Source organism: Lontra canadensis, unplaced genomic scaffold, assembly GCF_010015895.1.
Source record: "Lontra canadensis isolate GAN:19392208 unplaced genomic scaffold, GSC_riverotter_1.0 scaffold47, whole genome shotgun sequence".
Taxonomy (NCBI): Eukaryota; Metazoa; Chordata; class Mammalia; order Carnivora; family Mustelidae; genus Lontra; species Lontra canadensis.
In genome coordinates, this window is record NW_022631041.1 from 15,102,425 (window position 1) to 15,130,303 (window position 27,879).

Sequence of the window (27,879 nt, forward strand, 5' to 3'; positions counted from 1 at the left end):
ATTTGCGGTGAAATTGTGTTTCTTCGAGATACTTTGCTCAGTTGCTGGGAAGTTCCTAGGGCCTTTGACAAGGGAAAGATCATGGGTCCTTTCCTCCCTTTGTGGTGGAAAGTTGTCTTAGGGCCCTCTCCTTCTCCTTAGTTCAGTCCAGCACCTCCATGGTAAGTTTTGTCAAGTTACTAGAAAATTCATACTTTCTGTTTTCTTTCCTCTGCCTTTCACTTTTTCCATGGGAGGTATATAAAAGGTTTTAATCAGTCCTACATCTACCTCAAGTCAGAAAAAAGAAAACTGTATTTGAAGTGTGAAAGTAAGTGAAATAAAGAACTGTTACATCAAATACCTAAAGCCTTTGAAAGAACCCAGAAGGCACTTTGTATATATTTTTGCAGAGGGTCCCATCTAGGGTAAAGAAAGGAAAACCAATGTGTTTGAAGGAATGAGAGTTGAGCAAGACCCTGGTATTGCTCAGCTCTTTTTGTATTTAATCCTCTCAGTGAATCTATGAAAAAAAAATGGGTCCGTTTCACACAAAAGTGGCAACCAATGTTGAGAGAGAAACTTTGTAATTGCCCCAAGGCTACCCAGGTGACAGGGCCAGGATTACACTCGGAGAGTCTAACTCAAAAATACACACTCCCCGTCCTCCCTGCAGTTTTCCTTGTTGTCTTCCATCTGTACTTCATTTCTCTTTAAACTTGCTCTCCCACAATTATGCACATTAAATCTCTATTAAAAAAACAACTGTCTTCTTCAAATTGATTATTTCTCTTTGTTTGCTAGTGGCTCCCAAGGTCCAGAGGTGCAGCATCAGCTGTGTATATCCCGGAGTTGACACATGACTAGACATGTCTAGAAGCCTATGGAAGGATTCTAGCAGGGGCTCCTTAATTACCTAACATAACCGTCAGCCTTCTGGGAAAGAACTAATCCGAGTAGAAGAGAGAGTGGAGGAGTGCAAGTTTACTTAAAAGTGCTTCCGAATAGGGGTTAATCTGACTCAAGTGCAGTGTAATTTATTTAGCCGGTCCTCTTATCCAATCCCAAGGGACTCCTGGAGCCAGGAGGTTGCCCAGTGAAAGAGCTACAGACATCTTCACTGCGATTTTCACGGGTCGTTGAGTGTTCATGCCAGGTCAGCCCATTCAGCAGCACCAGCCCAGACAGTTTATCGCCTGGGTGCCGGTGGGGGTGGGTCACCAGGGCTTGGGTAGGTCTTGCTTGCCAGGGTATGGAGTTGAAAGGGTAAACATTATTTCTTTGTTTGGGCTGTGATAACAAAATTGACTGGGTATCTTAGAAACAGTATAAATTTATTTCGTACAGTTCTGAAGGCTAGACGTTCAAGATCAGGGTGCCAGCACGGCTGGGTTCTGGAAAAAGCCCTTTGCTGCTTGCAGACAGCAGACTCCTGGCTGTGTCCTCACATGGTGGAAGGGGGCAGGGATGCTCTTAGGTCTCTTTCATAAGGACACTAATCCCATTCATGAGGGTTCTGTCCTCATAAAATAATCACCTTCCATAGGCCCCCACCTTCTAAGATCACCACCTTGGGGGTTAGGTTTCAACATATGAATTTTGAGGGGAATACAGATCATTTATTGATACAGGGCCTCTTAAAAAGCTTGGTTCAGAGCTTTGGAAATATTGGGGGAAGTGGATGGGAGTGAGAGAACCCCATGGTAGCTGTTGGAAGCGGAGACAGGGAAATATTGGTATATTTATTTGCTTCTTTCGCAACTTCCATCAATTTGCAGATATACCAACAATTAAAACATTTGGGCCAAACAAAGTACGACATTATACACTTGCAGTTTTTAAAATTAACTGACAATAACATTTATTCAAATATACAGTCACATACAACTTTCTTCTTCAGTATCATTGTCAATGTTGAAAGCAAAGCCTTTTTCACATTCAGGGTCTATAGACCGTTCTGAATTATTTACGTAATTTACAGTTACATGTAGCGTCCTAGACACACTGCTTTTAAAAATCATACAGCTTTAGCATTAATTGAGAAATATTGACGTTTGATCTACATTCCTTTTTGGCTAAACTTCAGTTACATTTGTTCCTAAATTAAATTACCAACTCCGTTTGATCTCTAGAACATCACCTGGAAATCTTTGATGTTCAGGGCTGGAGTGATAATTCTTTAATCATCCATTCAGTTAATATTTACTGAGGGCCTCCTGCTTTTTTTTTTTTTTTTTTTTTTGTCAGCACAGTGTCTGTGCTGACAGAAGTGACGTTGTGGAGAGAGGTGAGCCTAAAGTCAAGTACAGAGGCTAATAAATAAAATTTTAATAAATTTAGACAATAGAACTTGTGGTGGTTAGGGAGGACTCTCCGTGGTAGAGCATCCTAAAGGACGAGAGAACCAACACTGCTGAGAGTCAGGATGAAGCCTTTCTGTCACCCTGGCCCTTCCATGTGTGAAAATCCCGTCTGTTCGTTAACAACCATGTAGTGAGTGTTTGCCACATGCCAGACATGCTTCGAGGCCCTGGGGATACAGCAGTGAACAAAACAGGAGATAAAATCCCTGGCCTGGTGGAATTTATATTCTATTAGGGGAGATAGGGAAATAAATATGGAAAACGTACAGTATGTCAAATGCTAAGTGCTGTGGTAACAAATGGAGCCTTGAAGGAAGTAGGGAGTTGGGGAGTGGGATGCTGGAAAAATGTAAAACCTGGTTGTCAGGGAAGGCCTCATTAAGAAATTGAACTTTGAGCCAGAAATGGGGATCTTTGGTCTAGTTCAGGGCCGGCAAACTTTGTAAAGGACAGACTTTTTCTTCAGGTTTTGGGAGCCCTGTGCCTCTGTTGCAGCCCTCAGCTTTGCCACAGACAGTGTGGAAATGAGTGGTTGGAGCTATCTTCCAATACAACTTTATTTATGGACACTGAAATTTGTATCTCATATGATTTTTACGTGTCATCAAGTATTATTTTTTTTTTTGACCCCATTAAAAATTATCCCATTTTTGACCGTGGGCTATCCAAAAACTGTTATGAGCTAAATTTAGCCTGTGGGCCATAGTTTACCTTCCCATAATCTAGCCTAAGAGATTTTGGATTATCTGTGCCTTTTAATTGCTGTGGATGATGTGTAATGGTGTATGTTTGAATAATAAAATCCAACTCTCATGCTTTTCTTTCTTTTTCTGTTTGGGGTCCAACACCTTTTTTTTTCTTTTTTCCTTTTTGGCAGTCATTTTGCGAAAATAATAAAAATTCATCTGTTCATTCAGTGACATACTCATTTCACTTAAATTTATGTATTACGGCTTTTATTTCTAGGCTCTGCTATGCAGTAATAGCTTTTATTTTCATACTTGTATTTCTGAAGACATTTTAAGTAGCAGTTAAGAATTTCCTTCAGATAAAGCTATAGAAAAACTGGACAGAGTGGCTTAAGCAATTCAGGGTTAATTTGTCTAATACAGAAAGGTTTAGAGCTGGCTGCACAGCATCAAGGACCCAAGCTCCTGTCTTTCTGCTTGGCCATTCTTAGCATATGGTGTTTGTTTTCACAGTTACAGAATGGTTTCTGCACCTCCAGGCACCACTTCTGTATTCCTTCAAGAGAGGAGGGAGAAGGACATAATGGACTTTGCGTTTTCATTCATTAAGTGGAGCCCTCCGGAGAACGTCTGCCTTGTCTCTCTCATTGGCCAGAACTGTGTCATGTGATGACCCTCTGGTTCCGGAGGAGTCTGGGTAAAACAGGGTTTTGTAGTGGAGCGCATTGCTTTTCCAAACAAAACCAGGCTTCTGGTACTAAGAAAGGAAGGGAGATGGGCTACTGGGTAAAAACCAGCATTATCTGCTGAGGCTTCTTAGTGTGTTAAAAACAAAACAATAACAACCCCCCCCCCCAATTATGTAGGTCCTTGATCACAGCTGAATTGTCATGCGTAACAGCGACGGTAATTCCACTGTTGCCCCACAGTTTACTTCTCTTCCACTTTCACTTCATGTGTCTTTTGATATTGATTGTTACATCAATATCATTTACATTTTGTACATTTTGTTTCAGGATAGTTGAAATGGGAGGATAAAGCTCCTTGGGTCAAGGAGGTACCAAGGTGGTATATGTTGGTGTTATTTGAATTCTGGGTTTCTGCCAGCACGTGCAGCGCCGTGGGCAGCTTTCTGTTGCCACGTGGGAATCCTTTCTATTACCTGGGGTCCCACCCAGCAAGCCGTCCCTTCTTCAAAGTCCCCGCTGCCCAAGCTGGCCTGTCCCCCTGCCACATAAGCCTGGGCTTACGCAGTTCCAGGTCACATTCACCCCAGCAGGTCTTAAAAATAGCCAGTAGTGGCAGCTTGTGACTCATCTTCCTTCCTGATGCTAATGCCATAGATACCCACTCCAAAACTTCCTGCTCTGGGTTAAATTCTGCCCTTTGTTTATTTGAATGATTTGCTGTAGTATTAATTTTCTGTGGCCTTAGCTCTTAAGAAAAATTGATTTTTATTTTATTATTTTTTAAAGATTTTATTTATTTATTTGACAGAGACAGACACAGTGAGAGAGGGAACACAAGTAGGGGGAGTGGAAGAGGATGAAGCAGGACCCTGGGATCATGACCTCAGCCAAAGGCAGACACTTAACGACTGAGTCACCCAGGCACCCCCAAGAAAAATTTCTTTTTAATCATCTGGCTTTTCTTAGAAGTTTGAATAAACATGGAGGCCAGTTAGAACAACATGCTCTGACTCCTGGGGCTTCATGTCCTGTTGGAAAACCTGATTTATATAAAACACCGCATCTTGGGACGCCTGGATGGCTCAGTTGGTTAAGCCACCGCCTTCGGCTCAGGTCATGATCCCAGAGTCCCTGAATCGAGTCCCGCATCAGCTCCCAGCTCTGTCAGGGAGTCTGTTTTTCCCTCTGACCTTCTCCCGTCTCATGCTCTCTCTTTCTCTCAAATAAATAAATAAAATCTTTGAAAAACAAAAACAACCAATCCCACAAAAAAACACCACCACATCTCTATGGCTATATACTACTGTTCCCTTCTATATGAAGCTCTTTTTCTCAACATAACTTTCTTCTATTTTATCTTTTGGATATTGACATATTCACACTGTTCAAAAACGTTTAAAGTTCTCACTCCTACTTTGTTCCTGTCGCCCAGTTCCCACTCCCCTAGCCTCTAGACATCTATTTCTGTTAGTTTTTTATATAACTCTCAAGAATTCATTTTTTAATTTATTTTTTATTTTTTTTTTAATTTCTTTTCAGTGTACCAGAATTCATTGTTTATGCATCACACCCGGTGCTCCATGCAATACGTGCCTTCCATAATACCCACCACCAGGCTCACCCAACCTTCCACGCCCCGCCCTTTCAAAACCCTCAGATTGTTTTTCAGAGCCCATAGTCTTTCATGGTTCGTCTCCTCCTCCAATTTCTCCCAACTCCCTTCTCTCCTTCTCCCCATGTCCTCTGTGTTATTTCTTATGCTCCACAAATAAGTGAAACCATATGATAATTGACTCTCTCTGCTTGACTTATTTCACTCAGCATAATCTCTTCCAGTCCCATCCATGTTGCTACAAAAGTTGGGTATTCATCCTTTCTGATGGAGGCATAATACTCAATAGTGTATAAAGATCACATCTTCCTTATCCATTTGTCCGTCGAAGGTTATCGTGGTTCTTTCCAGAGTTTGGCGACCGTGGCCATTGCTGCTATGAACACTGGGGTACAGATGGCCCTTCTTTTGCCTACATCTGTATCTTTGGGGTAAATACGCAGTAGTGGAATTGCAGGCTCAAAGGGAAGCTCTATTTTTAATTTCTTAAGGAATCTCCACACTGTTTTCCAAAGTGGCTGCACCAACTTGCATTCCCACCAACAGTGTAAGAGGGTTCCCCTTTCTCCACATCCTCTCCAACACACGTTGTTTACTGTCTTGTTAATTGTGGCCATTCTAACTGGTGTAAGGTGGTATCTCGATGTGGTTTTGATTTGAATCTCCCTGATGGCTACTGATGATGAACATTTTTTCATGTGTCTGATAGCCATTTGTATGTCATTGTATGACACAGAAGTGTCTGTTCATGTCATCCACCCATTTTTTGGACATGATTATCTGTTTTTGTGTGTGTTGAGTTTGAGAAGTTCTTTATAGATCTGGATATCAGCCTTTTGTCTGTACTGTCATTTGTGAATATCTTCTCCCATTCTGTGGGTTGCCTCTTTGTTTTGTTGACTATTTCCTTTGCTGTGCAGAAGCTTTTGATCTTGATGAAGTCCCAAAAATTCATTTTCGCTTTTGTTTCCTTTGCCTTTGGAGACATATCTTGAAAGAAGTTGCTGTGGCTGATATTGAAGAGGTTACTGCCTATGTTCTCCTCTAGGATTCTGATGGATTCCTGCCTCACCATACACAAAGATAAACTCAAGAGTTCATTTTTAACATAAATAAAAGCAAATACAAATGTGTTCCTTTATTTTTTCTATTTTTAAAAAGTGTTCCTAGTCTTTGCACAGTTCTCTTCCTTGTTTTTTCTATCCCCCCCCCCCCCCCGCCCACCACTTACTAATGTACTCTGGAGAGCTTTCATGGCAGTGTTAACGGTACATACAGAGCTTCTCCTTTTTTGTTTTTTAGTTGTGCAGTATTAAGTGATCGCTTTGAAACACAAACCTACTCCTGCCTTCTCTGCTTTCCTCTTTTAAACCAGAGGTATAATTATTTACATTTTACTCCCTGTACTACTGTCAGTTATCACCTTTGTTAGTAACTATCCTTTGCTTCTTGAGCATTGTTAGTGTGTAATGATGCGTTTGAATTTCTTTTTTAAACAGCAGCCAGTTAGTTCCTTTCCCTCTGTTTTATTACAATACGACTGACATAATATTTCATAAGTGTAAGGTATACAACACAATGATTTGATATATGTATATATTGTGAAATGATTACCACAGTTAACACATCCATCACTCACATCATTTGAACTTTAATATTGTGTGCTACATCTTTCAAATATTGGCTGTAAGGAGGGAAGGGTGTTGAGCCGTGAACCCTTTCACACATTGCTAATGGGAACATATATTGACATGGACTTTTTGAAAAGCAGTTTAGCATGTGTTCATCAGGAGCCTGAAAAATGTCTCTACCCTTTGATTTGAGTTTCATTCATAGGGCTTTGTCACTAAAACAGTGTTGAAAGTTACAGTCAAAGATTTCTAAATAAAAATGTTCACTACATGATACTTCTAGTGGTGGAAGTTACAAGTATTCTAAATACCAATAATTGAAAATAAGTTAACAAAAAACATGTACATGATGGATTGCTAAGCACATATTTCATGCCTTTGATAAATTTTTAATGACAGGACAGTACACAGGGTGTGCTTTTGAGTTAAAGGGGCAAGATGCGCTATTTTTGTTGAGGGTGATCCTGTGAAAGGAACGGCCAGTTGAGATATAGGGGATTATAGTCCACTAGTAAATGTGTGTATGTGGTGGGGGGAGCTAGGGAATTGGGGATTAAAGAAGCTATGTATGTATCTTTGATATATCCTAGTATTGAGAGTATATGAGTTTTTATGCACTCACATTTTGGGGAAGATGTAGAGGTGGGATGGATATTATGTGTATATACGTTATATGGAAAACTCAAGCGTGACTGTGTCAGTTTCGTTTTTGATCACTCTCATGAACATTTGAAATGTGTTGCATATGTAAAGCTCTACATATGGACGTTAAATCCAAACCCCTTCCTCCAATTAGATTTTGAGAGGATTGCAGCTAACTTCTTGTTAGGTTGTTTTACAATTTCCAAACTTATAAAAATGCAAATACATTGCTTTCATAGTCAAAGGAACTGGATCATGAAGGGACATTGTGCTATGCTAAGAAATGCGTGTGTTCTTTCAAGGGCAATGGGGACCCACTAAATAAAGAGGAGAACGACATGATTGTCTTAACAAGAACACATACTAAGACCTTGATCAAAATAGGTGACTATGGGGTGCCTGGGTGGCTCAGTGGGTTAAATCCTCTGCCTTGGGCTCAAGTCATGATCCCAGAGTCCTGGGATTGAGCTCCGCATTGGGCTCTCTGCTCGGCGGGGGGCCTGCTTCTCTCTCTCTCTGCCTGCCTGTCTGCCTACTTGTGATCTCTGTCAAATAAATAAATAAAAATCTTAAAAAAAAAAATAGGTGACCACTTTGACCTCAGCATCAGCCTTGTTTATCTTAAGCCTTATAGGGCTATAAAAGGAAATTAAGCAGGATAAAAAATACTTTGTTTGCAAGCCAGTTTCAGAATAATACAACTACATTTCTGAAATTGTGTACCAGTGAGGGAAAAAAGGTAACTTTTTCAGAAATTAGAAAGAGCTTAATTCAAGGAACTAAGATAATACATCAAGCTACCATACAGTAGTTCCCTTGTTTTCTGATACCACCAAGTGTAAAGATTCCTATTTGACTAGCTTTGTATTTCTGTCCATACTAACTGTGCAATCTTGTTAGTTATTCATAGGCTTCAACTCAGTGATCAAAAACTGTGTGCTCATGGCATACAACAGATTTCCATCTCAGAAGCACATGTCATTGAGGCTTTTGGGGGGAAGGTGGAGGAAATTGGTAGGGCAATCAGTATATGAATGTTTGTTCTTCAGACATTCTGTTTTTTGGATGAGAGGTCTTTCTGGTGACTTAATCTCTCAAAAAGATTTTTTTCTATGGCCATTATAAAATTACTTCACCGCTTAAGTTTGTTCTCCATGTACATTTCCCAGATTCACTTTAGAAAAAGCAAGCCTCTTGAATCATGTTCTACATGCTGTGTTTAAGATACTATTGTCACCCTGTCTGAATTATTTAATATGTGCCCTTAAATAAGAAGATTGATAAGATTTTGAAAACCTACAGATGTGTTTGCTGCTCTTCAAGAGCATACCCGACTCCTGGTGACTGAAGAAGGAAACATGAAGATGAGAGGAACAAAAAGGGTTAAGTTCAAAGTAAGATGATGCTTGTTTATTTTCACCTTAGAGGCAGAGAACATTTTTCTCTTGTGAACTGATGAAAAGATGCTTTCATGACAGTGACTACAGCTGTGGAATATCTGAAAGAGACTGCTGAGGGGAATAAAAATGTTGCTGCTCCCGGGAATCGGTGAAATGTTGACATCTCAGATGGGCTATACATGGTTTTCAAATGGTTTTGGCAGAGGGAGCTTTCATGATTGTAAATGTCAACTTCTGTAAGTGGGAGGGAGAATGGTTATGGCTTACTGAGAACTGAGTCCCTCACCTCATACATAATCTGATCCTTCCAGGTTGTGCCCCAGAGTTCTGGGGAGTCTAGGTGAAGAAATCATTATGTCAGGATTTGCCTAGACTTCTGCTGGATATCCAGTGAGAGGATGGTGCTTGGTGCCTACGGATATTGCTTTTTTTTTTTTTTAATCAGTGATCTCTGACAATAAGAAATCAAATCTAGTTCAATTTGGAAATCTTTACATATTGTTTCAGATGAGCCTGTCTCCTTATTTGTTTGTCTTCCCTCTTTAGATAAAGAAGAAGCAGCAGGATGTGGTTAGATTTCTGGAAGCCAACAAGATAGAGTTTGAGGAGGTGGATATCACGATGTCAGAAGAACAAAGACAATGGATGTACAAAAACATCCCCCCAGAAAAGAAGCCTGCTCAGGGCAACCCTCTGCCACCTCAGATATTTAATGGTGACCGATACTGTGGAGTAAGTAACAGATTGTTATCACACTGTTATTCGGGTGATTAGAAACACGTTACCTAGAGTGAAGTCGGGTTTTTTCAGGGAGGACTGTGACCTCCTCACCCTGTACCATTCAGGTTCACAGTGTAAAAGAGGGTGTATGAGTCCAAGGACACAGACGATGTGTGAATGTGAGTGCATGCTTGTCTGTCTTCCTGTCTCTCTGCTTGAGGAAAGTGGTGGGAAGGGAAGGGGAGTGTTTGTGTTTAATGTGTTCTAAATTTTAAAGCAGATTTTTTGATTAATACATTTTGGGGGCAGAATGGAAGGGATAGTTGTTCTTGAATCTTTACTCCTCTATGTTATAAAAAACTGCTAATAGCCAATTATAAACCAGAATTGTTTTTTGTTAATTTTTTTTTTATGGTAGTGAGTCAGATGGGTCATTATGAACACCTGAGATACATTAGGTGCCTTCTTTCTGTATGTAGCATATGAGAAGATGAAGTCACATTTGTCTAATTATCTATTTTACTTCTCCCTGGGTTAAGGAAAAAAAAACCAAGCAACTTCTTCCTAATGAGTAGTTAGGATTTGCCCTTTTCATACTCAAAGTGTATAATTAAGTGTTTATTTTAGGACCTGTACTACAGTTCTTTAAGGGTGGCCTGGAGAAGGGGAAGGGGCTCTAGTACTGAGATGTTTAAGGTGAAATAAGTAGCTGGGTTATATTGGAGTGGAGAAAACGGATAATGATGCTTTAGATACCTTGAAAGGAAACAGTTTCCCTATGCATAAGAGAGAAAGAGATGTTGAAATGTAAAATCATAAAGATTGTGCACAGACTTCTTGAATTCATGTCAGGTTAAAATCCTGAACATGGCGCTAGATTTAGATAGTTCTCGTTTGACTTTATGTTTGTGTTGACACCTTTGGGAAGTCATTTCCCTTAAAGTATCAGTTTTCTCATCTTTAAGCAAAGAATGATAATATCTGTCTTACTTCCCAGGATATTTTGTGACTATAAAGTACTTTTTAAGAATAAAGCTTATTGTTTTAATTGTGGAATTTTTTACATTGTGATCTCGTATTTTGTTAGGGGAGTATGTGGTAATTGAAGGTATATCCCATTCATGATTACAAACCCTAGAAAATGAACTCTCATGTCTGCAAACTGAAATGAGGTATAGCTGACACTGTATATAAACTGTACAGTTCAAAACAAAGCAAAACTCTTAGTCAAATAGTGCTATAAGACTTTAAAATCTAGCCGTTTTCTGTCCCTCAGAGTTCTCAGGTATGCGAATTCCTTTGTTCTGGTTTTGTAGTTGAGTCATAATTCTACTGGGTATAGAATTCTAGGTTGGGAAGAGTGTTGGTGGTTTTGCCTCATTATCATCTGGTGCCTAGTGCTAATGGAGAAGTTTAATGCCCTTTTCCTTGATCTTTTGTATGTTTTTGCCAGTTTCTTCTTTCCAGGTTTTTAATGTCTCTTATTCATAAGTGTATCCTAAAATTTTTTGGTGAATTACCATAATGTAATCTATATTATATGTACACTATGTTACACAGTTCACTGTGCTGTGTGTTCAGTAGGTCCCTATTATCCAAGAATTACATGATTATTAAATATGTTTTTATATTATTTTCTTTGAAAAATTTCTCCCTGCTTTTTCCCCCTGTTCTTTTTATCTAGAATATGTATAAATTTACATGTGAACTTCTTATACTGATTTTCTTATATTCTTATCCTTTTCTTTTGTATTGTCCTCTTTAACTTTTTGTTCTACTTTGTGGAAGATTTCTTTAACTTAATCTCTGAATTTTTTCATTGAACTTTTATGTCATCTTTTTTTTCCTTTCTTACATCCTGATTTTTTCTTTTTAATAATGTGCTTTTATAAGATGAGTATAAGATCTTAGCTCAGTGTAGATGTTAAATATGATTTCTTTAGGTTTTCTTCTCTTAGTAGTACTGTTCTTGTTCTACTAATTCACTTTTTTTTCACGTGCTTATTTTGGTCTTTTCTATCCTCAGATATCTGGTGATCCTTGTCTTTTGTTTAAGAGTTGAGGCACTAGAAAGCTAGTTAGAAGCTGTGTATGTGCTCATATATATGTGTGGGGGCTTGTTTTCTACCAGACTTCTCTGTAGTTTGACTGGGTAGCCTGTTATATTCTTGTGGTAGATACGGATAATAAAATCTGCAGGTTTTTTCTCAGTGATGATTTAATTTTTCTGGAGAATGGCTCTTCAGTCTCTTGCTTTGGGGATATCAGCCAGGCTACTGGAGTTCTGGACCTATAGGCTGAGAGAGCTGGAGGGTTTTGCTCACTGCTATTCACCTTCACATCACTGTTTTCACCCCCCTACCCTTCCATGCTGCTTGTTTGTAAGTTTATTGCTTTCCAGAAGCCATATTTATGAATAGTATACCTTCTAGTTCCTTTGGAGAGAGTGAGGTACCCTGGAAATCTAACTGCTGTGTATGTAGATTTTCAGTCTCCCTGTTTTCTGCCTTTGCCCACTCACCACACCTTCACAATAGCTAATGCCTCCATTCCTGACGTCTCGGGGGGGCCGCCCCCTGCAGCTTGTTCAGACACCGAGGTTTGATCTCTTCTGCTCTCTCATGCCCCTCACCATTTCTCTCCTCACTGCCTGCATAGGTGGTGGTTCAGAGCTATAGCAGTCTCCTAGTTTTATTTTATTTAAATGGTGTTTCTGTTGTTTTTTTTTTTTAATTCTTGTTTTGTTGATTTTTCAAGATAAAGGAGGAAGAGACATCTTTGTCTGTCATCATGAAAATAGAAGTCTATTTTTCAGAGCCCTTTTAATACAGGAATGTATTGAATGAATAAAAGAATATAATGTGAAAGAAAGTTAATTCCTTACCCTTGCTTTCACTTCTTTATGACTTTCTAAATTTCTGTGTATCTTTGGCTTACAGAGTCTATGGACATTTTTTTCAGATGGACTGTGGGGGCTGACGGTTAATCAAGTTTAACATTGATTAAACTGTGCTGGATAAATGGCATCCTCTCTGACTGAGCAGTGTTAGTCCCGTGGGGATGGTGACAGCAGCACTGGTACACACTCTGTCTTTATAGTTTGTGCTGGCGGAGTTTGGAAGACAGTGTCTGCTCTTATCACCATCAAGTCAATTCAACTTTGACAGAAGCAAAAGCATTAGAGGGCAGCTAGCCATGGTCTCATTCATCCTGCCTACTCCTGTGTGCCTTGCTTTACCTAGTGACAGTTTAGGAGTGGTCTTATCTGGTTGGGTAGCTTGTGGAAACCTGCTGCGTTGCAAGGGACAGAATCCAGTGAGTGTGAAGATTCTCCTGTTCCCCAGAATTGGCTGGAAACTTACTACTTTATTTTAGACTGGGTGAGCTAGCCATGGGAGACATAAACAGCTGCTAAGCTACTTGGTAATCAGTGCAGACCATTTCCTTCTCTCTGCCCTTTAGTATTTGAATAATCTGCCCGTAGGGAAGAATTCCACCACTGAATGGGAGCTCATTGGCATTTTCAGTCACTTCTTCTCACCCCAGATTTTGAACATTGAGGGGATAGGGCAGCAACACAGGAGCAGTTGGACAGGGGTCTTGGGGTCAGGAATAGCCATGGCAGGTGTCCTAATGGGGCAAATCCCTGGTGTGGCCGGGGTGTGTTCTTGGCCACCCAGACATAGAAGTTCATCTTATAAATTGGTTCTCCAGCTTTAATGTGGATTCACAACTTCCCGCTCTACTGCCATAACTTCCTGTCCTGTTAAGTTGCTAATGTCCATTTTAGTTGTTTGTAGTCAAGAACCGAAATTGCACAGACTGGTTGTTCTTGCTATTTCCTAGGAGTATCCCTACCATGAGCAAGATTCTTCTCTGGAAATGGGTAACCTAAAGGTAAACCATTTCTAGACTTTTCTGATGGGTTTTACAGTATCTGATTTGGTTTTTAGAAAGCCCATGGTCCTCATGTTCAAGGTTTAAGCTTTGTCTTCTCTGTGTGTGGAACTGGCATGTGTGGAGTGCACCAGAAGTGAAAATGGCACACATCTGCACTAAAGGAAAGTATCTTCTCCCTTTTCATTTCTTTTCTCCCTCCCTATTCGGTGGAGGGTGGGGAAGATTTGGATTTTTAAAAATACATTTAAATTAAATTAAATAAATGTTAAAAATATTTGATTAAAATCATACATTGTAAAAGTTACTATCTTACTTTTAGGTGTACAGTTTAGTAGTGTTAAGTATATTCATTGCTGTAATACAGATACCTGGAGCTTTTTCATCTTGCAGAACTGAAACTCTGTACCCATTAAACAACTCCCATTTGTCCTCTCCCCCGAGACCTTGATAATAGTCGTTCTGCTTTCTACCTATGAATTTGACTATGTTAGATACCTCATAGAAGTGAAATCATGCAATGTTTGTCCTTTTGTGACTAGTTTATTTCACTTAGCATAATGTCCTCAAGGTTCATCCATGTTGTTGAATGTCTTAGTCCATCAAGACTGCTGTAACAAAATGCCACAGACTAGGTATCTTGCAAACAACAGAAATTTATTTCTTACAGTTCTGGAAGCTGGAAGTCTAAGATCAGGGTGATAGTTGGGTTCTGATGAAGATGCTGTTCTGGATTGTAGACTTCCAACTTCTAGAAATGTCCTTACATGGTGGAAGGGGACAGGGACCTCTTTTATAAGGGTTTTAATCCTATCCTTGATTAGGATACCCTCTACCCTCATGGCCTGATCACCTCCTAAAGGCGTTTAAGCGTCAGGATTTCAGCATGAATTTCGGGGGATACAAACATTTAGCCTATAGCATTGAAGCAGGTGACAAGATTTCAGTTCTTTTTAAGGCTTCTGTTGTGTGTATATATCCATTTTTTAAATCCATTCATTCATTGACGGATTGGGCTGCTTCCACCTCCTTGCTGTTGTGAATGGTACTGCTTTGAACATGGGTTTGCAAATATCTCTTTGAGATTTTACTTTCAGTTGTTTTAGATATATACATAGAAGTGGGATTGTTGCATCACATGGTAGTTCTATTTTTAATTTTATGAAGAACCATCATACGGTTTTCCATAATGGTTGTGCCATTTTACAGTCCCATCAGCAGTACCCAAGGATTCCAACTGCTCCACATCCCCATGCATACTTGTTTTCTTTTTTCAGTTTCATCTTGTTTTGAGAGCAGCCATCCTAATAGGTGTGAGGTGGTATCTCATTGTGATTTTGATTTGCATTTCTCTGATGATTAGTGACATTGAGCATTCCATACACTTAATGGTACAATTGTATATCATTTTTGAAACAATGTCTATTCAAGTCCATTGCCCATTTTTAAATCAGGTTATTTGATTTTTTGTTGTTGAGTCTTAAGAGTTCTTGGTATATTCTGGATATTAACCCCTTACCACATATCTGATTTGCAAATATCTTCTCCCATTCTTAGGTTGACTTTTACACTGTTGATTGTATTCTTTGATAAACAAAGTTTTAAAATTTGATGTAGTCCCATTTGTCTATTTTTGCTTTCATTGACTGTGCTTTTGGAGTCATACCTACGATCATTACTTGCCAAATAGTTTCGGGTTTTATATTTAGTCTTCATTTTTTAGTTAATTTTTATATATGGTATAAGATAAGGTTTCACCTTAATTCATTTGCATGTGCATTTGTTTTCCTAGCACTGTGTGTTGAAGAAACTGTCCTATCCCCATTGAGAGTGGTATTGGGGCACCTTTGTTGAAGATCATTTGATCATATAAATGTGGGTTTATTTTTTGGACTCTATCAGTAACAGTGGTCCATGTGTCTGTCTTTATGCCAGTACCACACTGTTTTGATTACTGTAGCTTTGTAATATGTTTTGAAATCAGGAAATGCAAGTCCTCCAACTTTGTCCATTTAATTGGAGCCTAGAAGTAGACTAGAGATGGGTTAGAATAATCTCAAGGAGGTGCAGAAAGGCTGAATGACCCGCAGTGGTTCCTCGTGGCCTCTCCTCTCCTATTCTTTCTTTCCCATCAAGGGAGACAAGGAGATATGTTAGTCTTCTAACCATTGGTGGAGGCTCAGAAGCACAGCACAGAATACCTAAATGTATGTAGTTGTATTGTTTCTACATTTTAAGTGTTTGGGCATCTTTTTGAAGCATGCAGAACCAACTCCCTTAATGATCAGTTTTAAAATCCCTGATTCATACATATGATTTTATTTTCTAAAAATCGTATATTTGAATTTGAATATATTGAATTTGAACATATAAATATATATCTCCACACATAAATGTAAGAAATGATTTTCAGCCAGAAATCTTATAAGAAGTTGTTGGAAAGAGATTAATATTTAAAGAGATTTTCTTATTGAATTGGTTTTCCAACATTATTATTGTTGTTACTTTTTTCTCCCAGCACTAAAATGAATATGGAAGTAGAGAATATTTGAAAAACGAGAATAAGAAAGGGGGAACAATAAATACTACCTTTCAAATACAGCTGCAAACATTTGGCCTATACATGTTCTCTTTTTTTACCAGTTGATTTAAATTTTTAAAGTCACATTTTTTGATCATACTGTGTATACCATTTTGTGCCCTGCTTTGTTCTCTAACAGAAGTAGTTTCCATGTCATTATAAGCTTGTTTTTTAGAGGTTGCATCTTATTCCTTTGGGTGGATTATTATAATTAACTTAATCATTCCCTCCCTGTGGGCTATTTAGTTTGTTTCTAGTCACTTGAGATAATAGTTTGCAACTGGCAAGCTCTTTTGAAGAATGCATTAAATTGAATGTTATTTTGTAAAGTACATTCTCATTCAAGCTATTCTACTGTTTTTCTTTTCCTTAGAGTCATTTTTCCTTCTTTCTTCAGGAGGCTTCTATCAAATAACAAAAATATTTTGGGATGTACTGTTATCAAGAAATGAAGGGTTATTGTTGGTGGCCCTAGAATCTGGGTTCAAGGTGAAGAAGAAATCACTTGGGAAAATGAAAACTAGTAAAAGTTAAAACAAGTTGAGTCTCTCAGGGCTCAGGGGTGCCCAAAGTCGTAGAATAAAGACTGCCTGTCTGCCCAAAACAGCATTTCACTTGAATATTTTGAGTACGTTACAAAACGTATTTTTTAATGGCAAAAGAAACACAGACACGTTATGGGGCAGGATGCCTGATTTCCATGGATTTTTAAGATTGAACAAGGCTTTCAAAGAAATTTCACTTTTATAGGGGCTGCCTCCAAATATATCCTCCAATATTCTAGATCAAGGGTTGGGCCAACTGATAAATCAGTCTTTTCAGACCACCAATTCTCTGCTATATCTTTTTTTTCATTTGGTTTTCTTTGTCTTATTTTCTAGTCATTGAAAAATGTCAAACCATGCTTAGCTCAGAGGAGGGGCCATCTAGAAGGTCTGTTGTTTCTTCTGCCTCCTGGGGTTCTTTAGAGGCCACATTTGAGAAACACAAGATTAGCTGAGTCTCCTCTGAAAATGAAGTATATCGTCTGGCAGAATGGAGTAGAACGTAGTGATAGAATTTTGACCCAGGCTGAATTACTGGCAGTAATTGTGTGTTACTGCAACTCTGATAGTTGGAGTCAATAAGGAAAAGTAAAAAAGGAAAGCTGAAGTTTAAAATTTTCGTTATTCATGGGAGATTGTGCTCTGTCTCTAAAATATGGATGTTATTTACATAGGCTTAATGACTACATCATCTACAAGTTTATGTAAGGCAAAGCCCTGAAAGTTATCCCAGACTCATTTTCCTCACCTCAATCCCACTTCATTACCAAATCCTGTAATTTTTATCTCCTATGGAATTCCACCCTCTTTTCTCTCCCAGCAAACCTGGGCCTCATTCCTGTTAGGATCTTTATCTCAGAATTTTTTTTCATGTAGCTCCATTCAGCAGTCCGTGAGGTTCCTTGTGTTCACTTCAGCAGGCTCTGTGGCATATTTACCTTAGTATCTGCATGATGCTAGGAACCCAGAACATACTTAACCAAAAACTGGTTGTGTGAGGGGGTGAATAGCTGCACAGATGTTTTCAGCTGAGCAGGTCGCTAACCTGTTCCGTTGGGTCCCGCCTTGTCGAAGTTCTGAGCGTTCGCATTCCCATTTTATTAATAACAGTCAAGTCTCAAGAGGAAGCTCACTGAGGTATCTTCTAAATTTTACAATTAACTCTATTTAGAAAATCACCTCTGTTGGACACTCGCCTCTCCTACGGGTAGAATTTTCTTAAGAAACTTAATCTGAATTAAATGCAAATTAAGATAACTTATCGAATCAAGAACAATCTTCAAATGTTTTACTGTAAATAATCTTATTTGACATCCTCACAGATACTAGGAAAGGGAAAAGTCGGGTGGTGGGGAAGGGGTGATAGAAATTCCTCTCTATCTCTTGCTGATCAGCTGTCTGCCCAGAAGCGTAACAATTTAATTAGATATTCTTTGCGGTTTTATCTCTTATATAACCGTAGTTTTTATTCTTCTATCTATAAATGCTTAATCTCCCTCTTTCACCTCAGTGAGATGTTTGCTGCAGTATTCTACAGTGATGAATCCCTGGGACGTGTCTTTCATGAAAACGATGGTTTATGCCGTGAATATTGAAAACCTTCATCCAGACAGGTTCTGGCTGCCCCAGCTGCATGTTTAACGGTGTATCTTAAATAGGATCACGTTGGAGGTTTTCTTTTGGTTAAAATGTTTCTCTTTCTGAGCCTCATGCAGTTAGAGTTAATGAAAAGAAAACAAAACTGTTAAAGACGCGAAGGCCGTGTTAATACTATCACATGAAGACAATAAAGGAGGGTCAGAAGTGAAAAGTCAGTTTTCCTCTGCCCTGCTTTGTAGGTTCCCCCCACCCCGAACTCCCAAGAGATAGCCTCTCCTGTGAGGTTCGGCTTTGCAGTTTTCTTGGTTATCACCATTCTGTGCCTGTATTCCTTGATATAAAACTTTAGAGGGCACGTTTTTCTTTGAAAGATGAAGAGAAATCTGCATTCTTAATAGCTTCTCTCATTTCTCCCCCACGTTGATTCCCCCCGACACACGTGCACAGCATTGCTAAAGCTTATACGTCACTTTCTCCTCTCTGACTGGAATACTATTCTAAAATATAATAATAAAAACATGTTTAACATTTATTTTGGTATGAACCTATAAATGCTAATCTCTATAGAGCTGTTGTGTCCACAGTCATAGAGGAGGGTATATTATCCTATTTTACGAAATCCCTGTGGCTTAAAGGAGAATGACATAAATGTCATTATCCAAGAGATTCTCTTAATTAATTTTAGCCTCTTCACTTAACTCCTCTGGGTATTTCTTAAAATGTTATTGCTGGTTCCTTTTCCTATGTTTAACACACAAATTTTTTTTCCCATTCAGTTTCAGTTAGTGCTTGGGTCGCTATATTTGCTCGTTCTGCTATCTTGTACCAGCATGGTCAGAAATGTTAAACATGAATTAGGAATTTAAAATCCTCAGCTTTGGGCTTACCCATATTTTTGGTGTTTGGCATAGAAATTGCTGAATGAAGCTGTTTTAGACAAATACATCTTACATACCCTACCAGGATTGGAACTGTCTACTATTTTTTCCTTCTATATCAAGATTTTATAAAATACAACATAGCATTCATAGTCCTTAACTACTAAATCAAGATATTCTGCTCAGAGGCTACCCTCAGGCTTGAAAAATTTTAAGAAGGAGCCTCTGCTCATTTTCAGCTGCAGCAGCAATAACGTTGGTTGTCTTAGAATTTAAAAATTTTTTTTTCTTCTTTTGGGTAAACCAAATTTGCTTTGGTTCAGTTAGAACCGACTGCTGCCACCATTTCCTTATAAGCCATGTAGTTTTTATTCCGCACAGCCTCCTGTTTGGATATGCCCTTGGCATGTGGAAATAATATGGGTCTGTCACTTAATTGTCATTGAGCTAGCGTGGGAAGCGATGCAGCCTAGCAGTGTGGCTGCTGTGGGTTTTCCTCACTGTTCTCCTAGGGAACACTAAAAGGGCAAAGAACTTTAAGGTCTTTGTCTCAAATACTTGTCTAGTTCTTAATAGTCTAATCGTGGTGTACAGGTAATGTACTTAAGTGAGCTCTGTGGAAGAAGGAGGCTGTTGCGCACAATACCTATTGTAGATTTTATCATGAGCTTATAAATTTTCTGACATTGGTTTTCACTTGAATGCAAACAGAAGTTTAGGTGACAGAAGCTTCCTCCCCCCCTCCCCCGCTTCTTAACAGCTGTTTAGCCTTCTTTATTTTTCTTAAAATTGCAGCATTTAGATAGATGTTCCATTAGTAATAGTGCTCAGTTATGTTGATACCTGTATAGTCCAGAAATTTCTCTTTTCTTGCATTAGAAACAAAGTGAGTTTTCTTCTTTTGTCTTACGTGTAATGAAAACGTACTAGCTTCTGAAACTGGGCAATTTTATCTTGAATATGCTTTGTATATTTGTACCCTTCTCCAAAGGTAATATTAACTGATCATTATATTGTACAGTTCCAGAAGGTTGGTTTTGCTGAAATATGTAACTTGTAGATGTGTATTTATAGACATTTCAGAAAGTGTCTTTGACTATATGGAATTCAGTAAGTCTACTTTGAGACTTTATAGTGAGTTTTTAAAATACAGTGCTTTTAACTTTTGCAGTACAAACCTTAATACATCTTTAAAAATAGAAGCCTGATAAATGAGATGAATCTGATAAGAAAGCAGAACTTTCTCTTTTATTGGGTAATGCCTAAGGCCATAAGAACTTACATCTTAATAGGAGGTGATTTAAAATTTTCTAATACTATTTTACTCTTAAATTAGTTCAGTCATACTGTTTAATTTATTATCTCTAAAAGGAGGTATTAACTAGTAAGAAATCCTAGATTTTAAATTATCAACCACCTATCTGCCTAAATATGACAAAAAAAAAAAAAGCTGAAAACCTTTTACATTTTGAGATTCATCAGACTTTTAAATATCAGAAAATAAATTTTTTACATAATTTTTAAGAACCCATAGTAGGGTAGGATTCACTCCAATTATGTTACTAGCATAAGATTACCTAAAACATGACCCATCAGTCATCATTAATTAGCAAACACAACTCATTCATCCACTTGACAAATATTGGTAACCTGGTGTGTATCAGGTACTATTCTAACACGCGCTTTTAAGAATTACTGCCCTTAAATTATTCTGCTTTTAAAGTTAATTACCAAATCTTATATTTGTCGCTTTGAAAGGAGTTAATTACCTAAAGTGACAATTTCTAAGCTATTGGGAGGATCCAATTCAATATTCAGGTAAGAAACCCCCTAGCCATAGTGATGTTAAAGCCAGAGAAAGTTTGCATTGAACAGGATTTGAACCCAGATCGGTAAAATGGTATTCAGCTATTTGGAAATACCTTTGTCACAAAGAATATTTGTAACAATATTTTCAGTTCATGGGACTTTGCCTAAGTTCTGTTAGACCCGTATTATTTGTGACATAGTTTTCCTTATAAAAATAATTAAATTTTCCATGAACTACGAAATCTGTAATATCCTAGAGTCACTAGAAACCTCCAGCTGCCTAGCTGATATCTTCTTCACTTGGATGTCCCATACAGTTGCTCAAACTGCACATTTTGAAACCACTTCAGCCTTATTCTCACATCTGCTTTTTCTCTGGTCTTTTCTGTCAAATCACAAAGGTCAGAGCTGCTTTAAGTCTTAATTCTCTCTAACCCCCTCCCCCGCAGTTCTACAGGTGAGTATGGTCAGTTCTCCCTCCAAAATCTATCTCCAGTCTGTCCACTCTTCTCTCTCTCCATTATCGTTGGTTGGGTTCAGGCTGCCGCCTTCTTACCTGATTACCACAGTACTCCCTTGACTTTTCTCCCTGCTTTCCTTCTTGTCAGCCTTTCTCTGAGCCATTCTCCACACAGTGGACTTAAAGATTTCATCTCCATTTATTTAGAGTATGCACGTGAGCGGGGAGAGGCACAGAGGGCAAGAGAGAGAGTTTCCAGCAGACTCGCCACTGGGTACAGGGCAGTGTGGGGCTGATCCCAGTACCCTGAGATCATGACCTGAGCCAACATCAAGAGTCAGGTGCTAGGGCGCCTGGGTGGCTCAGTGGTTAAAGCCTCTGCCTTCGGCTCAGGTCATGGTCTCAGGGTCCTGGGATCGAGCCCCGCATCGGGCTCTCTGCTCGGCAGGGAGCCTGCTTCCTCCCTCTCTCTCTGTCTACCTCTCTGCCTACTTGTGATCTCTGTCTGTCGAATAAGTAAATAAAATCTTAAAAAAAAAAAAAAAAAAGAGTCAGGTGCTTAGCGGACTGAGCCACCCAGGGGCCCCTAACTTAGCTACTTTCTTAAAGGAAACTAAATCATTCTGCTCCTTGCCCAGAACCCATACATGATTTCCTTTTGTACTTAAGATAAAATTGAAAATCTTTTTCTTGGTGTTACACAGTCTGGCATATGCTCCTCCCTGTCAGACTTGCCAGCTTCACTCTTCACCAGTGCTGTTCCGGGTCCCAACCCTTCACTTGGTCAGCTCTTCTCCTCCTTCCTGTTTCAGCTTAAAATGCCACTTATTTATTTATTTATGTATGCATGTATGTATGTATTTGACAGAGAGATCACAAGTAGGCAGAGAGGCAGGCAGAGAGGGGAAAGCAGGCTCCATGCCGAGGAGAGGGCACATCGGGCTCGATCCCAGGACCCTGGGATCACGACCTGAGCCGAAGGCAGAGGCTTAACCCACTGAGCCACCCAGGTGCCCCTTAAAATGCCACTTTTGACGTAGGTTTTTTTGCTGAGCCTCGCTTTTTAGATATATTGCTCCTTGTCAAGGAAGGCTCTCTTCGGCGGTGCACTGTACTAGGCCTGTTCCTAACTTGCAGGGGGAGCTACCACCTGAAGATCTACGGAAGGAAGAGCGAGTGGAGGGCCTGAGGCTGAGAGGATCGTGAATTCAAATCAAGCTGCCTTCAAAACCACATGACACTCAACTTGCTAAAGCATTTGAACAAGGGAGTCTCTATACAGAGTGAAATAATTCAAAGATTTTTGTCATCATTGAGGCATCCTTTGCAGGAAGCAAATCTCCATTCTCCAAGTGATGGACTCTCATTCAGATTCCTAGACAGGTTTCAGAAATACTTGTGATGCCATTGGCTCGGCTCAGCAGCGAATTCATTAGAACTCAGTGACTGAAATACAGGGTGCCCCATACCTGGTTTCTTTTTGGCCAGGAAGCATCAGAGTCCAAAAAGCATTGATTTTAACGTCAGTGAGAATTGGCCCCAAATCTCAGCTCTTTCACGGATTGCCTGTCAAACTTGGGCAGAATATTTCTTGACTCTGAGCCAGTCTCCAACCTGGTGGTCTGTGGTGGGGATTAAATGAAGTACTGATTTTAAAGTCCCCAGCACAGAGCAAATGGCTCCACTGATTCTGATCACTCTCTGCTTACATTGAACCTTCGGAAAAAGTTATCCAAGGAACTTCTACTGAATTTTGAGACTGCTTTACCTGGACTTAGAAACCATATAGTTACATCTGTGCAAACATTTGAAAAGAAACAATTGATGAACACATTGACCAGAATTCCTTCTTAGTTTCTCTTGCGAAAGTAGGAAGAGAAAAATGATTCTGTGTTTGAGGCAAAGATAAATGTTACAGAGGATATAGTTTCCTCTAGGTTTTATTTGATCTTTTTATTCTCTCTGAAGACACAGTCTGAAAGAATGTGGAAAACTTCAAAAGCAGAGTAGAAGCACTTGCACTGACACATGGAGACCTTTATGGCTTTCTGTTTACCCGGTGATTTTTTTTTTTTAAAGCCCTAGATAACAAAATTTAAGAATGGAATTGGGAGTCAGCCTTTCATATTGAAGCACCCGAAGTAAAATCTTTTATCAGAGTGGTTTCACACAAATAAATGTTAGTTTGGCACAAGAGGGAGAGGGAACGTGTTCTGATTTCACTTGTCTTGTCAGTGTTTTACATTTTAATCCTGTCACAGGCCTTGTGTTAAAAACATGGTACACCCATCGTCATACTCAGAGAAATTTTTATGCTCAAGCAGAGCCAATCCAGTAGATTTATGTAGGCCTTCCCTGGCCTGCATGAAGCAGTGGTGCATTTTTTCGTTTCCATAAAGAATTTTTTAGAAGCACCAAATACTGATATTGTTTGCTTTTTTTTTTTCTTTTCTCTTCCTCTTTTTTCTAGGATTATGACAGTTTTTTTGAAGCAAAGGAAAGCAACACGGTCTATTCATTTTTAGGCCTGAAACCACGGTTGGCATCAAAGGTAGGGAAATCTTTTCTTGATTTAAAATTATCTTTTTTGAATTGTGTCTAGCGGTTGAGATTGAAGGTGTTAAAGGAATGCGTGTGTAGTCTCCTAAATTTTTAAATTTTGCTTGCTCAAGTGCACGGTCAGGGACTACCTGGTGTAAAAACACAAAGAAGTCCAGCTTTTTTCCCTCCCAATTTTCAATTGTTGTATATTAGAGTTTAATTTTATCTATCATTTATTTATAATCTATATCCTCTTCTTCCAAGAAGAATTTAGGTAGTAAGTGCTTTCTATTTTAAAGTGCAAGTTTACATTATTTTACATTTTTTTGAAATAGCAGAATCAAAGCCATATTTTAACATTTTTTGCACATTTAACTCCTGTACTTTGGAAGGGAGATGGTCTGTAATAATAAATGATCAACTTTGAAAAAAACACTAAAATTCCTAAACTAAATCAGAAAGCTTTTTGAAGCTACTTTATTACATCATATGTCTTTGAAGGAACATAAAAGGCTCAAGCTTTTCTAGTAGTAAGACCAGAAGTTAGATATATTATTACAAGTTTGTGAAATGTATAGATTCACTTCCAAAATAAAAAATAGGGTTTCTTTATTAAATAAGGTAATATTTTATTTCCCCCTTTAAAAAATACCATTTTCTTCTGATTATGAAAGTAGCCTCATTTAGGAAAGGTTCATTTAAGAAAATACAAAAGTATAGAGTAGAAAATAAAAATCACCTATTATCCCACCACCCAGAGATAAGCATGTTAACTTTTTTGGGTATATTTCCTTGTAGTCTTTTTATACAAACCAGTTGAGGTTTTGATTCTTTTTCAAATTGAGACTGAATTCTAAAGTATCTATTTTTAACACTAAATTGAAATGAAAGCGCAGTACTGGGTACTTTGATGTCTGTAAGCAATAGGTCTCTTGAGGCTACCCAGGATCTGTACCATTTCTGGAACACCTATGGGAGGAAAGCAGAAATTATCAATAATATAAATTTTATACCAACACCTGCAGTTCATAGCCGATGTGAAATCTTGCTTTGTTTTTACATTACTAAGTCCACAGATGGTTGTGGGTGGTTTCCATGCATATGTTTTAAACAGTGGCAAAACCCACACATATAATATTTAAAGGTTCTTAAAACTATTTTTATAAAGATGGAACATTGGAATACTTGTTAGGAAAATTGTAGTGTTTTTACAACATATTTCATCCAAAAATATTAAACAATCCAGATTTATCTTCAAAGACCTGGAAAAAACACGGGTGGGAGTAATCTAAAGGATATATAAATCTAGTGGACATCATTATCTCTGCAAAAAAAAAAACCTTAAAAAAAAATACCATGTGCCTGCCATCTTTGTTCTCATTTTTCCCTGAAGAGGCAGATTCCTTAGAGACTCTGAAGACTGACTTTTTTACTCTTTAAAAATATTTATTTTCATAAATTTCCCAGGAAGTCTATAATCTATAAGTATGCATTTTCACATGACCTGTGGTCACAGTATTAAAGTTGGTCTTCCGATGCCATTGACAACTGCTTGATTTCAGTCGACCATTCCAAAGGCATTAAAGGCCCTGGGCAACCCCACCCATTCAGCCCACCACATTCCAGCCCCTCAGTGGGTCATATGAGCAGGAGCACATGGAACCAACCTGCAAGTCCATAGTGCAGTGTTTGTGCAGTCTTCTCTCGTGAATCATTCAGGGCCTTAAGGGCTAATGGCAACTCACACTTGGCATAGGAGAGAGGTGAAAATATGTTTAAGAGCAATTCAGCTTTTACCGCCTTCCTACTCACATATTTTTTTTACTGTGGTAGTAAAACACACTCAATCCACAATCTGCACTCAAAGGCCTAGACAGAGCATTCATGGGTATAATGTACTAAAAGATGGATGCCCCCTTTTCTCCTTTCCTTTCCCTCCCTCTCTGCAGTATATGTACATAAACAGTAGGTCTATCTATGTACTATATACATATATGCCGAGGAACATATAAAAAACACCACTAGCATCTGTAATTGCTCTTACACAGTGAGGAGAGAATAGAGAGATGGTAGGAAGAAAATGTTCACAAGCCCAACAGGCCCAGGTATAAGGTAGACTCTGGGCAGTTCTAAGAAATGGACAGGGCAGAGAAAGGTGAGAGGTCACAAAATGGTGGCCTGTAGGACACACTGGGTCTGGATGCATCTGTCCTACACAGAACTTTGAAAAGAATTTAAATGTGTTGCTCATATTTAAAATACAGGTTTCTCACTTCTCTTCTTTCAAAAAATTGAAAGGACAGAAACCCTAGGGGAGCCCACTTCCTCTTTGGCTAGTTGGAGCCAGTAGAAGCCAACCCATCCTGGGTACCTACCTAAGAGAAAAGGGAGGCCTTTTCGCCAATAATTTTCAGGTGGAAAACCATCAGGTTTGTTGTTTAATTAGACCTAAAGCAGAGCCTGGAGTAGAAGTTTCTGCTTTGGGATCTCTGCCATTCAGAGGTGATATTCAAAATACATAATAGCTAGTAAATCATGGTCAGTCAGTGCAGTCATTGGAAACAGGTGGCTTCCTTTCTCCTTTCATACTTGGCAGGTCAGGTGGGTACGATTGCAATCTATGCTGATCCCGAAACCTAGGATTTGCTTTCATCAATCACATGGGGGTGATTTCTTATGATTTCCAACATCTCCATTCCTGACATCATTAAAAATCATTGCCGGGGTGAATTTTCTTATCAACCCAATGCAACAAGTGACCTTTTTTTCTTTTTTTAAATAAATAGGCAGAACCTTAGAGAAGACGAGTGGAAGATAACGGAGATGCATTTTGGAGCGCCCCCTGGTCCTCAGCACACACCTGCTTACCTAATGCATCACTGTGACTAAAGCCACGTGCATCATCAGTAACTTTGCTTGCCATGGAAAAGGTGTTTTTAGAAGACATGGGTATAATGGGGTTGCATGATTGCTTAGATCCATATCAGGACTGTGGTGGTTTTTCCCTTATTTTCAAAATTGCCTGCAGTTGCCTCATTCACCTGGAGGTACTCAAACCTGTTACAGGTGTGCTTCCTTAATGACTGAAAGATAAAGTGGGTGGCACCATTGGAGAGAAGATGTTGGATCTGCCCTAGGTTGTAGTTGATGCCAGTATTGCTCAGACCTGCCTCTCTTTAAGCAGCCTGGATCATATCCTTGATATGTAGTAGAATCTTTTGATCAGAGAGGAACAAAGCAATGCTGGCTAACAAAAGGCTGCAGATTTTTGCTGCAAAAGTCACAACTGTCACTAGTCCTGGGCTTCGTAATAGCACCTATAGATCAAGATGTTCTAGCCTCCTTTGGTAACGGACACTCTTATTTCCATAAATCCTCCAAACTCCTACAGATGTTTCCAGAAATCACTGTCACAACAATGTGTGATCAGGACCAAGTTACAGGGATAAAAATAGTTGGTATTTTGGAAAATATAGGCTTCTTCATCTCCTGCAAGGGAAAAGTTTTATTTAAATGTAAAAGACAGCTTAGAAAAGATATATTTTAGGAGGTGTCCTAATTAGATAGTAAATTTATAGGGAAATGATCTGACTCCTATCTGAAGGGATTTTCAGCTCTAGCAACTTCTTTATGCACAAGTAACATATTTTTAAATGCAGCTTCCCTAACTAACAGCTGCTTATTCTATTTTGTGAATGGATTATATTTTTTTTGAGAAAGGAAGATCTTGGCTAGATATATTTTGTGAGCCCTTAATGAGGCATACTAAAAGATACTAATATTGGTGTACAATTTCATTTTTTTTCCTCAGTTGCTTTTCACCAGACCTTTAACTGCTTGCTAC

General features: G+C 38.8%; 1 protein-coding gene across 1 annotated transcript in view; it reads left to right on the forward strand.

The window, feature by feature from the left end:
* Positions 1 to 27,231, forward strand: part of SH3BGRL2 (SH3 domain binding glutamate rich protein like 2) — a 56,679-nt gene extending 29,448 nt beyond the window's left edge. The window contains exons 2-4 of the mRNA XM_032873210.1: positions 9,552 to 9,737; positions 23,965 to 24,045; positions 26,822 to 27,231. Of these exons, the coding sequence (XP_032729101.1) occupies positions 9,552 to 9,737; positions 23,965 to 24,045; positions 26,822 to 26,833 (279 nt within the window). The 3' untranslated portion in view covers positions 26,834 to 27,231. The remainder of the gene's footprint in view (positions 1 to 9,551; positions 9,738 to 23,964; positions 24,046 to 26,821) is intronic.
* Positions 27,232 to 27,879: the final 648 nt, after the last annotated feature.